This window comes from Phyllostomus hastatus, unplaced genomic scaffold, assembly GCF_019186645.2.
Source record: "Phyllostomus hastatus isolate PE091 unplaced genomic scaffold, TTU_PhHast_1.1 phas_contig_40, whole genome shotgun sequence".
In the NCBI taxonomy this organism is placed as follows: domain Eukaryota; kingdom Metazoa; phylum Chordata; class Mammalia; order Chiroptera; family Phyllostomidae; genus Phyllostomus; species Phyllostomus hastatus.
Genome location: NW_025333872.1, coordinates 1919989 through 1935211, shown reverse-complemented (window position 1 = coordinate 1935211; position 15223 = coordinate 1919989). Strand labels below are relative to the sequence as shown.

General features: G+C 53.6%; 1 protein-coding gene across 3 annotated transcripts in view; it reads left to right on the top strand.

Annotated features, from left to right (window-relative positions):
• MDGA1 (MAM domain containing glycosylphosphatidylinositol anchor 1) overlaps positions 1 to 15223 on the top strand; it is a 56251-nt gene that overhangs the window by 15619 nt on the left and 25409 nt on the right. For all 3 annotated transcript variants that reach the window (XM_045843284.1, XM_045843283.1, XM_045843282.1), the window contains exon 2: positions 13816 to 13955. In XM_045843284.1, coding sequence (XP_045699240.1) covers positions 13816 to 13955 — 140 coding nt within the window. The remainder of the gene's footprint in view (positions 1 to 13815; positions 13956 to 15223) is intronic.

Genomic DNA, 15223 nt, shown 5'->3' with positions numbered 1-15223 from the left:
CCAAGTGCCAGTCCATGCAGGGTCCAGTCTTCTTCGTGTGCCTCAGTTTCCTCTGCTTGATGTGCTTACCCTTCCACATACTTTTGTCACCTTCTTCACCCATCTCTGCTCAGTCTTTCCCTTCTGGGAATCGCTTCTCCCTTCCACGGAGGGTGGCCCTGATGAGGGTCTCAGGTCTGATGGCTCTGCAGCCCCATTTTTCCAGAGGGACCCTATAAACAGGCCAGCTCTTTTTCTTCTGGGTCACTTCCTTTAGCCCCACCTCACCCTCCCCTCCCCACCAGGGCCCAAGCCTTTGCAGAAGTGACGCCATGGCAACCACAGAGGAGGATTCTGGGAAGGGTCAGCCAAGTGGTCCTGCAGCCCCCCATCCCCACTGTTTCCTTCCCTCATTTGTCATCATCCCCCAGGGAGGGAATAAGCGGAGAAGTTCTTCACATTGAGGTGTCGGTGACTAGCAGCCCTGAGAGCAGCGGTGGCACATGACTTGCCAGGCTCCATGACACCACCAAGGTCTAATTTCAGAAGCAAGCACCTAAATATATCAAAGTTGATGAATAATCATCTCTCTGATTCAGGTGGGATTATAGGGAGGCAGTGTGGCCTGGAAGATAGGAGTAGAGGCTTCTGGACCAGATCTGGGTTCAAGTTCTGCCTTAGCCACTCACTGGTGTGTGATCCTGAGGAGGTGATGCTATGTGCCTCAGTTTCCCCATGCACAAGATGGCAGTAATAGTAGCACCTTTTTCAGGAGGCTGTGGTGAAGAGGAAATGGGAGTGCTTGTGGAAGGCCATTCTTAGCCTGGCTCCTGGTGTGTGGGGAGTAAATGACCCAGCTATTCAGAGGAGGACCTGCTAAGTCCTCCTCTGACTGGGTGATTTCAGCACCCAGTTTGACTCAGGAAGCTGGTGAGTCACAGAAGCTGCCATCAGGGAAGTGACATGTGAGCCTCTGGGTGTGGCCATGTGGCACAATATTAGCAGAGAGGGAGCAAGATGCAGAGCCTGGTCCAGGAGGGGGGGGGGTGGCAGAATTCCAGTCCTCCCATTTTCTTCTCGGGAAGTTCAGAGCAGGGACCCTTCTGTGGGGCTCCTCTACAGGTGGGGAGACCGGTTTGCCTTCAGCCTTTGCTGCCGCCCCAGCACTGCCCATTCCAGACCTCACATTCTTCCTAGGGCACAGTCCTTCCTTCCCCAGCCTTAGCCCCGAGGAGCCTCCTAATAGCAGTGACTTTTCTGTGCCTGGCTGTGATTGAACTCTGGTCCAATTGGCCTCCCCCAACCCCAACCTGCTGGGTTTCAAGTCATTTGCAAGTTGTTCAGAGGCTCAGCATTATAATCAGGTCCTACAGTGCATACCACTTATGTGGTTTCTAAAATTTTAGCCTAAAAAGGAGAGAAGCCCTTCAGTGATGGAGAGAAAAATAATGAGAATAATTAAGCGGTGGGGGGACAGGTATGGCATTTCCTGATTTATAAATATACCTGATGCTAAAGAAAATATGTTACTAAATTTCATGCTTCTCAAATTGACTATCGAAAAAAAAAGATTGTTCATCCCTTTCACGGGTATAACATGCTTTCCCTCCCAGGGGTGTTCACCTTTTGACAGGGACACAGCGGGTGGACAAGTGACAGTTTATTAGGCCAGGTGTTGATGAGTGTGGGGAAGGACACACAGCACAGGGAAAGGACCGAGGGCGATGGAAGGGGGACGGACCGGCATGCCATCTTCAACGAGGTGGCCTGGGAAGGACTCTGGAAGAGACGGGTGATGGGTGAGCCCTGGGAATCTGGGCAGAGCATCTGGCAGATGGAGCCGCATGTGCAAAGGCCCCAGGAGGGAGTAGGCTTGGCCTGCAGAGAACAGGGTGGCTGCAATGGGGCGGTGGGCAGAGAACACAAGGTGAGGATGGGGGCCCATGACAGGGGTGTGGCAGGCCCTTGAATAGCACTGGCTTTGACTCCAAGTGAGTTGGGAGCCATGGTAGGGTTTTGAGCAGAAGGGGGATCCCTCGGGCTGTGTGTGGAGGGCAGACCGCACCAGGCAAGGGAGGAGCAGGGTAGACTGACCAGGAGGCTGCTGTAATAACTCAGGCAGGAGGTGGTGGTGGCAGCTAAGGGGTCAGAGTCTGGATCTGTTCTGAAGTTCAAGTTGAGAGGGCTCACTGGTCGACTGGGTGTGGGATGTGGAAGAAGAAGTCAGGGGCAGCTCCTAGGTTTCTGGCTGACAGTCAGCAGGGGACAGTGTGTTTTCACTAATGGGTGGGCGAAGGGTGGCTCGCAGGCCTTGGAGTGTCGGGCAGCATAAGAGCGGACCTCCTGGGATCAGCGGATGAAGAGGGGCAGAAAGCTAATCAGACCCCTATGTTTGGCTCCCTGGTTGTTGTGTTTTTTTTTAAGATTTTATTTATTTATTTTTAGAGAGAGGGGAAGGGAGGGAGAAAAAGAAGGAGAGAAATATCAAGGTGTGGTTGCCTCTCATGTGCCCTCTACTGGGGACCTGGCCGGCAACCTAGGCTTGTGCCCTGACCAGGGATCGAACCAGCAACCCCTTGGTTCTCAGGCTGGTGCTCAATCCACTGAGCCACACCAGCAAGGGCTGGCTCCCTGGGTTTTAACCTCAGAGCCACCGTTCTCCCACCTCCTGAGCTGGGATGAAGGCCTGGCTGGAGGAACTCTGCTGGGGCAGCTTTAAGAGGTTTCAGGCAGTTGGGTTATGGTGCCCATAACCCCACCCCACAGCTGGGTGGGCTGACGGCTGGGAACCCCCAGTGGCCTGGGGTGGGGGGATCAGAGTTCTGCCTGGCGGTGGTAGACTCCCCAGAAATACTGTCCTTCCTTCCCCTGTCCTCTGTCCCGGGGTCTAAGGCCCCTCCCGCTCTGGAGCTGCAAGATCGATTTTGCTTTCAGGTTGTTATTGTTATTATTACCCACTTAAACAACTTCGCGGGAGGAAAAAAGGAACCCAGTGACCATCAAACCTCAACCACTCATTCCGAGTTCCCTGCCCACACCTGTCAATATGTTTTTACATAGCAGTAAACAGTGGTCCGCTCTGCTTTCTGGGACGACTTTATCTCCTTCGCATGTCTCCCGGTATCGACTGAGCCCTCAGACCTGTCACTTTAACGGCCTCAGGGCACCCCCTGCATCGACGGGCTGCAGTTAGGTCACCATTTCTCCGTTTGCCAGGCGTTTGGGCGGACGCCAATTTTCCTTTCTCCTGAATAGCCCTGCCGTGAATGTCCTTATGTGAATTACTTTTTCCTTTTAAATTATTTCCTTGGGGCCTGGTCCCCAAAGTGAGAGTGCCTAATAGGTCACGGGATGGGAACAGTTTTATGGTTCTCGTTTCGCGCTGCTGGGCTGTGCTGTAAAAAGGGTGAGCCAGCCCTGTGCACAGCCCAGCCACAATGGATTTCATTATTTTAATTTATTTTCACTGGTTCGATAGGTGCATTATGGCCTGATTCTTAACATCCAGTTTTCACTTCCTGAAGCTGCATTTGGGTCTCTCAGCCCCTAATGAGACCTTGTCTGTGCAGAACTTCACAGTTTGCAGGTCGCTCTCTGGGATGTCATCTCACTTAAGACACCGTCGGCCTGATGTTACTAGTCTCTGTTTTATATGGCAGACTTGGGTTGAGTCAAGTTCAGTGCTGGAGTGGAGCCTTCAGGCAGTACTTTAAGATTTGGGTGGAAAGGACTCCCACCCGCCTGCCACCATCCCCTTCTTTCTGAGGGCCCAGCCTCCCCAAATGTTCATTTCATCCCAAATCCAGCGCCTCAGCCCTGTGTCTCCCCTCAGCACCCACAGTAAGCCCGTGCCCCAGGATGTGCCCTGTGCTGCCAACGCGGGGCTTGGAGGAAGCTGCCAGGATTTGGGGTCAGGTGGGGCTTTGGGGATCTTTGCTTCAGCAAAGCCACTGCTCCCTCCATTCCCTGCCCCAGGACTCCATGTTCTGGGTTGGGGGGCTGGTCCTGGCAGTGTCTCTGGTTCCACCCAGGATGTGCCCCATACCTAGTGTTGGTCACAGGTACACTGGAGCCTCAGGCTCCTAGGGACAGGGTCACTCAGGGGACTGTTGGGGTCCTCATTGGACATTGCAATGATGTTGCAACTCTCAGAGTCAAGGGACCTTCTCACGGAGGACACACCTGAGGTATGAGTTTGGTTTTATTCTGCTTCCTTCAAACTAGATTTGGGAGGATCTACGAGGCAGCCTGTGCTGTGCATGGTAGGTGCCATTCTTGTGGTATTTAGCACTCAGGATAGGAAACACTCTTCTGCACATTTTACAGACAGGAAAGTGGAGCTCTAGACTAGAGGGTTAAACGACTTGTCTCAGACCACACAGCAATCGCTGCAACAACCTGGACGAGAGCCCCAGGCCTGTGGCTGTGTCTCCTCTGGCCCCGCCACTCCTATGGACAGGGTCAGTGGGTAAGCTTCCGCACATGGGCACTTGGTCATATCTAGTCTGGGTCACTTTCAGAGCCCAGGGCCAAGTGAACTGCAGTATTGGGGTCCCCGGGACCTGCAGAGCTTGGTGGGTCTGGGTTGCTGGGACCCAGGTGGGAAATTTTTTTTTTAATCCTCACACAAGAATTTTTTTTTAAGAGAGAGGGGAAGGAGAAAGAGAGGGAGAGAGACAATGCTGTGAGAAAGAAATATCAGTTGGATGCCTTCTATATGTGCCCCGACTGGGGATCAAACCCACAACCCAGGTATGCACCCTGACTGGGAATCAAACCCGAAGCCTTTTGGTATAGGGGACGATGCTCCAACCAACTGAGCCACCCTTCCAGGGCCAGGCAAGCAAACTTTACATGAGTAACTCCATGTCCATGGGCCTCACATCTATAGGACACCTGAGTCCTGGGTTCTAGAAGCCATTCTCTGCCCTGATAGGTGGCAGCCCCTCTGTCCCACCATCATCCGGTATGTCCTCCTGGGGAGAGCTTCCCTTCCACTGATCCCCTCTTTTAGCCCACCTTGACGTCTGGTCTCTTGAGATGATAGCCCTTGGCATTCCCCCCAAAGTAGATCTCCTCATTCAGGCGTGTTTTCCTCTTACAGGCCCTTGGAACAGGTTCCCAAAGGATCCTTGGCTATATTATCAAACGGAAAGGGAACTGATACTTATTGAGCGCCTACTAGGTAATAGTCATTGTGCTCTGTACCCAATGCATACTATCTTATTTTATCCACACAACCTAAAAGTTATTACCGCTACAGCCTCAGATGTGGTATTATTCCCCATTTGCGGCTGAAGAAACGAGGCTTCAAAAGGTTAAATAAATGACTTGCCCAAGGTCATGTGGTCATTAGGTGAGAGACAGAGCCCTACCTCCTGCCCCTCCCACCAACCACTGGGCAGCCCCTCAAGCTGGTAGTCACAGCCTCAGATGAAGCACTGCCCAGCCTCAGGCCTGTGCCTTTCTGTTCTCTTCCTGAGTGTCCTCCCTACACTAAGGTTGGAGCTGCCCTAAGTCCCCTCACTACTGAGAGTTTGGATCCCGGTGTTCTGAGGCCCACTAGAGAGAAAGTCCCTTTATGGTTTCCTATAGGGGACCTGGGGCCCTCATTTACAGGACTCTCCCAGTGGCCTGTCTCAATATCCCAGTGTCCCATATGTGGTGTGCAGATTAGACTTCCACTGATACTCAGACATAGAAGAGTGTGAGCATGCGCTGTCAAAACCTGTGCACCTTCTGATGAGGCCAGGATGTGGATGCAGCAGTGCCGAATGCTCCTAGGGACTGGGGCACAGATGGACTGGCCACCACTTTCGGCAGAGGAGGGCTGCTAGGAGTGCCAGGCTCTGCTAGGGCGTCAGGCTCTGAACGTGGGCCCGGCCCTGTAAATGGTAGCAGGCTGGGCAAGCCGCAGCAGGCCCTGCATCTGACTACAAGAGCACAGCTAGGTTTCACGCTCCATTACAGTGCCAGGGTGGCAGCCTGTGCACTGGTCCTTTCAGCTCTGCCTGCTCTCCACACTCAGTGACAAGCGCCCTTGTACCCAGAGGCCAGCAACACATACTCTGGGGCTGGGGAGAGATTTTTTCAGCCAAAGGGGAGGTCGGTTGAATGGGGGTTTGATTTGATGAGCGAAGAGGCCCTTGTAGGGGAGAGCAGACCTTAATGTGGTCTGCAGCAAGGGGAGGGCAGAGCCTCTTCAGTGAGGAGGGCTGGGCCTCCCTTGGCTCTGCATCCTAGCTCTGAGAGCTGGATAGTTCACATACTAGGTGCTCAGGAAATGTTACAGAGGAATCGATGAATCAGTGGCACACTAACAAGTGACTGGGTGTGCCTTTGGAGGGGTTTCAAGGCCAGGGAGCGAGGATGGAGAGGGAAATGCCTTGGACCAAGGCATAATGACCTGAGAGAATGTCCAGGTGTAGACAAGGCAGTGTACTTGGCATCCCTTCTGGATGACCAGCCCGAAGGTGAGGCCAGAGGAGATGATGAGGGCTGGGTGGGACTGTTTCACACTGGTTTTCCCATTGTAGAATCAGAGCCCCTGCCAGACCTGGAGTGCTCCTGAGAAATCACCTGGACCATCCTGGCTGCCCGTGGACAGAAGACAGGCTTCAGCCAGCTCTGAAGCCAGCCTGGTTGGTGGGGAGGGCAGGGCAAAGCCCCGCTGTGGAGAGCACAGAGGGCAGGGGTCCTCCATGGTCGAAGGCCCTCAGGAGAGGCAACTAAGCATCATCCCTGGCAGGAGGAGGTCCAGGCGGAGCCAGCCAGGCACCTGCCCTGACAGCCTTCTCCCAGACCCCAGCCACCATTCTCTGAACAGCTAATTAAAAGAGAAAAGCCTGTTAATATTTCAGCACTGTTAACCCATTCAAGTATTAAGTGTACATTGGCATTACGTGCATGAAGGAATCGATAAACATGTGCGTACCACGGGCTGGGAGGGCAGGGGAGAGGTAGTCTCCAAGAATGCCGCACAAGAATGGCTCACCAGTGACTCAGTCCTGCATGTCCTTAGCCCTGTGTGGGCACTGGGCACTGGAAATGCATGGGGCTGGGCACAAAAGTCAGAGAGTCAGGCAGACTCCCAACCAGCAGGGCATCCTTGGGCAGCTGACTTAACCTTGCTGAGCCTCAGCTTCCCCATCTGACAAATGGGAACAATAATAGGCTTGTTATGAGCAATAGATAAAATAGCAGATATAAAACACTCAGTGCAGTGCTGGCACAGAGCGAGTTGTTATGTTACGTGTACACTGTTGTGTTACAGGGGAGACCTGAGATGTAACTCCAGCTCACAACAGTCCCTCCCCACTTCCTTCCTGCCCCTTTGCAGGCCTCATCCCAGCTCTTCTAGACTCTACGCTGCCCTAGGGCGGGGGCCTAGCGCCATCGCTCCCTGTACCCCGGCACTAGCCCCAGCCCCAGCCCCAGCCCTCACACTGATGAGGATTTGCTGAATGCCCATGCAGCCAGGACCAGAACACAGATTGTGATTCCTCATTGCCTGGCTCAGAACACCCGGCGATGCTGCGGGAGGCGGCTAGGGTGGCTGTCCTGGCATCTGATGGCTGGGCAGGTGGGACCAACTCCAGGCGGGGAAGCCCCCTCTCCTTTTCTCTCCTTGCCTTTCCCCCACTCTGCTCTGTGTGGAAATTTCCCCAGGCTGCAGACACGCTTCCCCTGAAAGAGTCAGGAGCGGGGAGCAGGACAACAGCCCTCACTTGGCTACGATTGACCTTTTCAAATGTGGCGGAAGAGGAAACTGAAGGAAAGCTGCTGGGGCTTCAAATCCAGGTTTCCGTGCATTTTGCTGTCTGCTTGCCTTATCTGGCTCTACATGTACTGTTGCATCCTCATGCGTTTGATGAAATTCCTTGTCTAGGTTCCAGTGAGAATCATCTTCGGAAGCCCAGTGGGCAAGTTGGAAGCAGCCTTTACATGAGTGTTGAGAGTTTGTGGCTTCCTCACTGGGCCTGCTGGGTCCCGGCAGTCCCCACCCCCACCTACAATTTGAGGTGTCTACTTTTGGGGGAAGAAAGGAGTGAGCTGATTGGTCAGAAGCGTTCTGCCAGGGACTCCCTGTTTTTGCCTCAGCCGTTCTCACAATAATGTTGCCCCATGAGCGACATCTCTCGTGCCACTTGACCATTCTCCGCCAAGGGATTGGTGTGTGTGTGTAGGGGCGGGAGAGTGTTACCTGACTCCACAGCCTTAGCTTTGTACTGAGTGTCGGTCAGCACTTCCGCACTTGCTGTATACAGCACTTCTGTTCCTCAAGGTGTTAAGAGATAACTCTGTGGAGAAAGGGCTTTATGGTCCAATACAGTTGGAAAGCGCTGGAGTAAACCAAGTGTTTACTGAGGGTCTTTTCAAAGCCTTTAATACTATACTCCTGTGCGCTCAGACTGAGGAGAGAGAAGATGCAATGTCCTTATTCGGAGGGGACTATAGAGGAACACTTCGCGGCACACAGGTTGGGGGACAGTTTTCCTTTTTTCATGGGGGTTTATTGATAGAGCTCAGAGAGTGACGTGGAAAAGGCTCAGGACCAGAGGCAGGGAAACATACTTGGTTCCAAAATCCTGTTTTGTTTCCTGTCCACCAACGCGATATCAAGCAGAGACCTTCGGATCCCGCGGTGCCTCCGAACTCCGCGGGAACGTGTTACAGATACGAACTCCGAGGCCCGTGCCTGGAGAGTCAGAGCCTGTGGTTCCTCGGGGGCCTGGGAATCTGTGCTCTGACGGGCTCCCCTGGGGACACAGGGTGGGGGTGGGGAGTATGAGGATGACTGAGACGTGAGCTGAGTTCCAAGCTTCCGGGTGGAAGGCCGGGGTGCGAGTCCCAGCTCGGCCACCGTCCTGTGTCAGTGAGTGACGTGGGCATTTGCTCTTCCAGGTCTCCGATTCCTTCTCTGCCAAAGGAGCAAAATAGGACTTGCTCTTTCTGCTTCTCTGAACTGAGGCAAGGAGCTTGGAAATGTACAGTGGGCCCTGGGAACGCATCAGCCCTCGTCGTCTGTGCAGAAAAGCCAGGGTCCTGGCGTGCAGCGGGCTTCAGGCCCCCAGGGAGGTGGGCTCCTGAGCGGTGAGCGGGATCATTCATAGGATAAAAATGCTGGCTGATGTGGTCAGGTTGCTCACTGTGTGCCAGACACCGTTTTAACCATTTCATGTGAGTTTACTCACTTATTCCTCACAACAATGCCATTTTATAGCTGAGAAAACTGAGGCTTAAGTAATTTGCAGAAAGTCACAAAATAACTTGCAGAAAGCCTCCTGAAGCCCTGCACAGCCCTCAACACGAGTCTTAACCATGTTCATGAAAACTCCCTGCCGGTTTAATGTCTGGTTTGAGTGTTTCCACCCCCCGGGATGCAGAGGGGGCCGCAGAGGGTGCTCTCCTGTCTCCAAATCTGGCTCCCGTGTGATCATCTCAGCAGCTGTCATTTAGAGAGAGCACACACGCTGTTTGGCCAGGTGTTGTACATATATTGCCTTAAACCTTCCCACCAGCCGTGGGAGAAGGCATTATTGTTCCCATTTGACAAATGAGGAGGCTGAGGCTGAGAGAGGTTAAGTAACTTGCCCGGCATCACCCCGCCACTGGGTAGCAAAGCCGGGGACTCGTCCCAGATTGTCCGCTCCTTCCGTGTCTCTACAGCAGGTCTCTCCTCGCCCTCTGTTCCTCGTCACATGCCTCAGCTTCAGAGTCGTCTTAGCACTTAGCACGCTCTGAAACTGCCCTGTTCACGTCTGTTTTCTGGTTTGCTCTCCGTCTCCCCAGAGATTCTCTTTCAGAGCTGATCCTTGTTTGCTTTTCAGGACAGCCTCTTCAGCACCCAGCGAGGCGGCAGGCTCGAAGCATTTGTTGTTTGACAGACTGAATGAAAGGATTATGTCATGGCGCCTCTTGACACAGGCCGGGTTGCCTTTGGAACCAGAAGATGCTGCTGTTGGCAGTGCCGTCCTGGGGTGTGTGGAGGGGGAGCTGAGGTTAAGTGGGACAGAGCTCCTTTGGGGGCCTGCCACTCAGCGGGGGTTTCCTGGTCAGAAACCCGGCCTAGACATTCCAGCACTGAGCAGAGTGGGGGAGGCTGACCCACGCTAAGGAAGTTCAGTGGGGTGACCTTGGCTGGCACACTGAAATGCCAGCCAAGGTCAAGGAGGCCTGGGTACTTTGCTGTTGGCCAATGCTCCTCCAGGAGGACTGTCTACGCCTGGAAGACCGCAGCCGTGCGCAGTGGCTCCTCCAGTGGGAGCCGGAGTGAAGGGCGTGAGGAGCTGCAGTGGTTAGTGACGTACAGGAGGGGACCTCAGTGTGCAGTGCCACCGAAGGGAGGTGGCTGCTTTTTAAAAAATTGAAATGTAACTTAGATACTGCAAAATCTTAAGTAAATAACGATACATTTTTACATGTGTATCCACCTGGGTAACCACCCCTCAAGTTAAGATGCAGAGTATTTCCTCCCACCAGATGGGATCCTGCCTTCTCCCCAGGAAGCCCTCTTGTGCAGTTCCCGGTCAGTAACCGCCTCCCACCCACGGGCAACCGCTGTTTGGGCTCCATTACTACAAGACTGGTTTTTCCCTTTTCTCATTTCAAACAGATAAAACTATACACTATTTACTTTTTTGTATCCACTTCAACTGCCTGTGGGTTCACCAGTGTTGTGCCTGGCAGCGGTTCATTTTTCACATCTGTGTGGTGTTCCGTTGTATGAATATACCAACTCACTGCCCTGTGCTGCCCTTGCTGGACACATGAGTTGTCTCCTGCTGTGAGCTGTAGAGGACAAAGCCGCTGTGGGCGGTCTATTGCTCAGTTGTCAGAAGCACTCACTTTACTGGGGACATACCCTGCAGTGGGACTCCTGTGTCGTGGGTACACGCTTGTTCAGCCCAAATCTCTTCAAAAGTAGTTCTACCATTTTTAGAGTTGAATAGTCTTATAATGTCATCAAAGGGGGTTGGATAATCTTAATGATGCCATCATCCCCGATGCCCACTCATCACCCTGTCTCCAGTGAGGACACGTGCCTAACAGGCCTTGTGTCTGCCGGCCAGGCCCCTCTTGTCTGGCCTGTGTTGGCTGAGCCCTGAGGAAGTTTAGCTCTCTAGCTCTTTTGCAGTTTTCCTTATTAATCACCAAATCTTCTGTCATTGCCACACTGCCTGGCTACAGGCAAGCCACAGTGTCCAAGGACCTTTAACAGGTCCTTGGGAGCCTGTTAAATCAATGCCTTCCTTGTTGAGAGGCTCCCCGGGCCTCTTGCAGACATCCACGTGGCCTCCCGGGTTGTCAGCAAGGCACGTTGTGCATCGGTGGGGTGTTTCCTGATGGGATTTCCTGGAGGCCTGGACACAAATGGCTCCCTCTCCCATGTTGTGGTGATGTTCATGCATTTTCATTGCAGGGGGGTGGCAGTGTCAGACCCATTCCCCAGATTCTAGGGTGCATCATTTGTAGAGACTCTGTGCTGATTAGAAAATTCATAGGAAGTATGAGTTGAAAAAGACCACAGAGAGGCCACCAAATCCATTCCCCTCCTATGGGTGGGGAAGCTCAGGCCCACGGAGGTCTCACTTGCCCAAGGTCACACAGCTTGTCTCCTGACACCTAGTCTAGGTTCATTCCTCTGGGGCACCAGGCAGGCAGGATGGTCATCTGGACACTCGGACTCCGGGTGGCAGCTGCCACTGTTTGCAGAACCTGCTGCTGTTTAGAGAGACTCTCGTGATTGAACATGGTCTGCATCACTCCCAGCTGCTGCCCCACGAGCTTCTCAACCTGCAGCCAGGCTGCCTCTGTGGACGCCTCTCTGTAGCGGGTTCACGGCTGTCCTATCAGCGTTGCTTGGAGAGATTCTGTTAAGGCACTACTGTGTCGTCTGCAGAGCAGCAGAGTTCCACCAAACACTTCTCATTTACACTGTTTTACTGTACATCCACCCTGATGAGTTCTCAGGCTTGGCAGCATTCTCTCCATTTCAGAGATGAGAAAACGAAGGTCCGAAGATCACTACCGGCTTACCCCCAGTGAATCATAATATATAATGCAGTACCCTGCCCCGTCCACTGGCACGTAGGCCCCCTGTTCTTTGAGGTCTGGTTCAAAGGCTGCCTCTTCCATAGAGCCTTCTGTGATTCTTCCTCCTTCTGTGATTCTTCCTCCAGTAGATGGTGATGGCTTTCTCCTCTGACCTTTCTTACAACGCTTAGCAACTTCACCATGGGATATTCTTGTAAACTCATTAATGCCACATCCCCTGAGTGCCTGCTGTATTTAAGGCCTTGTGCTGGCCTTACCAAGCATACCAAGATGAAGTTCACAGCTTGGTAGGCAGAAAGACAAGACCCCCGAACTGTGACAGGCACACAGATTGACGCTTTGCCAGTTGTGCTGGGGGAGTGACCCATACAAAAGGATGGGGGCACAGTCAATCACGGGGCACTTCCTGGAGAAGTTACACTTAAAAAAAAATACTCACCTGAGGATATGTTTGTTGATTTGAGAGAGAGAGGAAGCGGGATGGGGGAAGGGAGACAGAAACATCGATCAGCTATCTCCCCTGCGTGCCCCGACTGGCGATCGAACCCGCAACCTTTTGGTGCAGTGGACAACGCTCCAGCCATCGAGCTGCCTGGCCAGGGTGGAGTCACACGTTTAAGCACAGGTTCCATCTCAGCTTTGGGGCTGTGATTTAGGGCACGAACTGTGTCTGCTCCCTGTGTCCCTCGTATTCTGATGAGCTCTCCCACCTCCACTCTCCCCACCCTCAGCCGTGAGCAGACAGGCGTGAACTGGGGGCCTTACTCTCCTTCCCAGAGCCCGAGCATTTGTGGGGTGGGGGCTGGTTTACCTTTAGCACAGTGGGCTTGACACTGAGGGAGGGGCTGTGAACTTTTCCAGTGGGGTCATTTCCCCCTCCCCAGCCCTGGGCATTGCAAGAGAAGTCAGGGAAGAGCCAGTTTTCTGAGAACTTCTGTCCCTTGGAGAAGAGCTGGCACAGGCTCAGGGTGCAGCGAGGGAAAATGAACAGGGCTGTGGGTAAGGGGAGTGTGTAGTCTGTGGGGTTGGGGGAGTCTTAGGTTAGGTTCTCTAGGAGCAGAGCCTGGGACGGTTGGGGGTAGGTACAGTTCAGGCAAGTGATTTGCTGAGAAAATATTCTCAGGAGAAACTAGGGAAAAAAAGGAAGCAGCTGGGCAAAAATGTGGTTGAACTGACTTAGCCTCAGCCTCTTTCCAGGGTCATGGGGTCCAGGGGTCCAGGGGTGAGGCTCTGGAGTATAAACAGCACCAGTCATCCCATCTTGAGGCAAGAGGGCTGGGCTTTGCACCTGTTTTCCAGTCATCAGGAGGGCGTGTGTGTACTGGGGAAGAGGGTGACCTCCTAGGCATTTCTGGGCCAGGCAGCTCCCACCGGCTAAGGGCAGTTCCCTGGGGAAGGTGAGCTCTGTGCACCCAGTAGCTGTCACTCAGAGCATCTGGGGAGGGATGCTCTCGCCAGATGTAGGGTGGAGCACCAGCAGCTTCCACCACAGGGGGCTGCTAAAACAGTCTGGATTACAAAGCCCCTCACCTTCATCAGCTCATTAATGTGCCCAGATCTCTTGCAGTGGGGAAAGAATTGCCCCTTTCTGAGTTCCTGGCCCTTCTGGTTGTGGCCTGGGGCTCTGGGAGGGTTCTTTCCTGAGCTCAATGGGATCAGGCCTCTGAAGAATGACCTGGGGAGATCTGGGCTGCCCCCTGCCCCTGATATCGTCAGGAGGGAGCCTTAGACCCCCTCTGGCCCTGGCGCCCCTTGTCTAAACCTCTCACTCTTTGCCAGCTCCAGCCCAGGCCCAGATCGTGCACGCGGGCCAGGCGTGCGTGGTGAAAGAGGACAACATCAGTGAGCGCGTCTACACCATCCGGGAGGGTGACACCCTCGTGCTGCAGTGCCTTGTCACCGGGCACCCTCGGCCCCAGGTAAGCCCCCACCCAGCCTGTGTGGCCTCTCCTGCCCACACCGCAGCCCTCTCCACCCCGACTCTGCGATCAGAGCTTGAGAAGCCACAGCAGGCGAAGGGGACTAGAGGCCAGGGGGGCAAATGCACAGAAGACAGGAGCCAGGGCTGGGGAAAGAGCTGGAAAATGAACTCTGAGGAAGGGCTGGAGGCTGTGGGCTTATTCACTTGAAAACACTGCTGGCCACAGGGAAAACCCGGAAGGTCAGTTACTCAGTTGCACTCTGTCCCTCGTGAAGGCGAGCAGACACGCTCTCAGCTGCACCGCAGCCGTGTTTGAGAGCGGACAGGGCGCCAAGCACTGTGCTGGGTGCTTTCTCCAGTGTTTTCCCTTTGGCTCCTCACAACCATGCCGCGAGGAAGACATTTGTGCCCCCATTTTACAGCTGAGGAAATAGAGGTTCAGGCTGGGTAAACTCCCAAGGTCACACAGCTCTTGCGAAGGTGGAAGCAGAATTTGCATCCAGAACCAGAGTTCCCGGTAGCCTGGCACACTTCCTCCCAGTGTATTCGTCTTTGGATTGGGGGCTCCAGGAATTACCAGCAACAGAGAATACGATCTCTACTTCAGGAGGATCTCTACTTCAGGAGGCGTCTGGTGGGCAAGGCCTACACTCTTGAGGTTAAAAGACTCTAAGCAATTAGAAAGCAACAGATGCTGGGGATCTGGAAATGCCAGGTGAATTTTGTCCCGGACCAGCTGGATGGTTCAGACAGGAAGTGCAGGCTGGTTACCACTGAGAGCTGATGCGAGGAGGCGGTGGGCTGGAGGGATGCGTGGAATTTGCTGCTGAGCTGCTGTGACCTTTAAGAACAGCAGAAAAGGTGTAGGTTGGATTCTAGGAAGGAGAGTGAAATGTGAAATCTTTTTATTGGGGGATAATTTTGGGAACAGGGATGGCTGTAGTAGGTCTGGCCTTGAGATAAGCAGGTGCACGAGGAAACCCCTGCAGAGGTGTCCAACCTGTGGCCATAGGCCGCGGGAAGCCCAGGATGGCTGTGAGTACAATCCAATGCAAAATCGTAGATTTACTTAAGATATGAGATTTTTTTTTTGGTGATTACATGTTGCAATGTATTTCACGTGTGGCCCAAGACAACTCTTCTTCCAGCGTGGCCCAGAGATGCCAAAAGGTTGGACACCCCTGCACGACTCTTTTCACCTGAAACTCTGATCACTGCTTGTGCCTTCTGGAAGGCTTGTTTAGGCGTGCAAACAGTGCTGCCAGT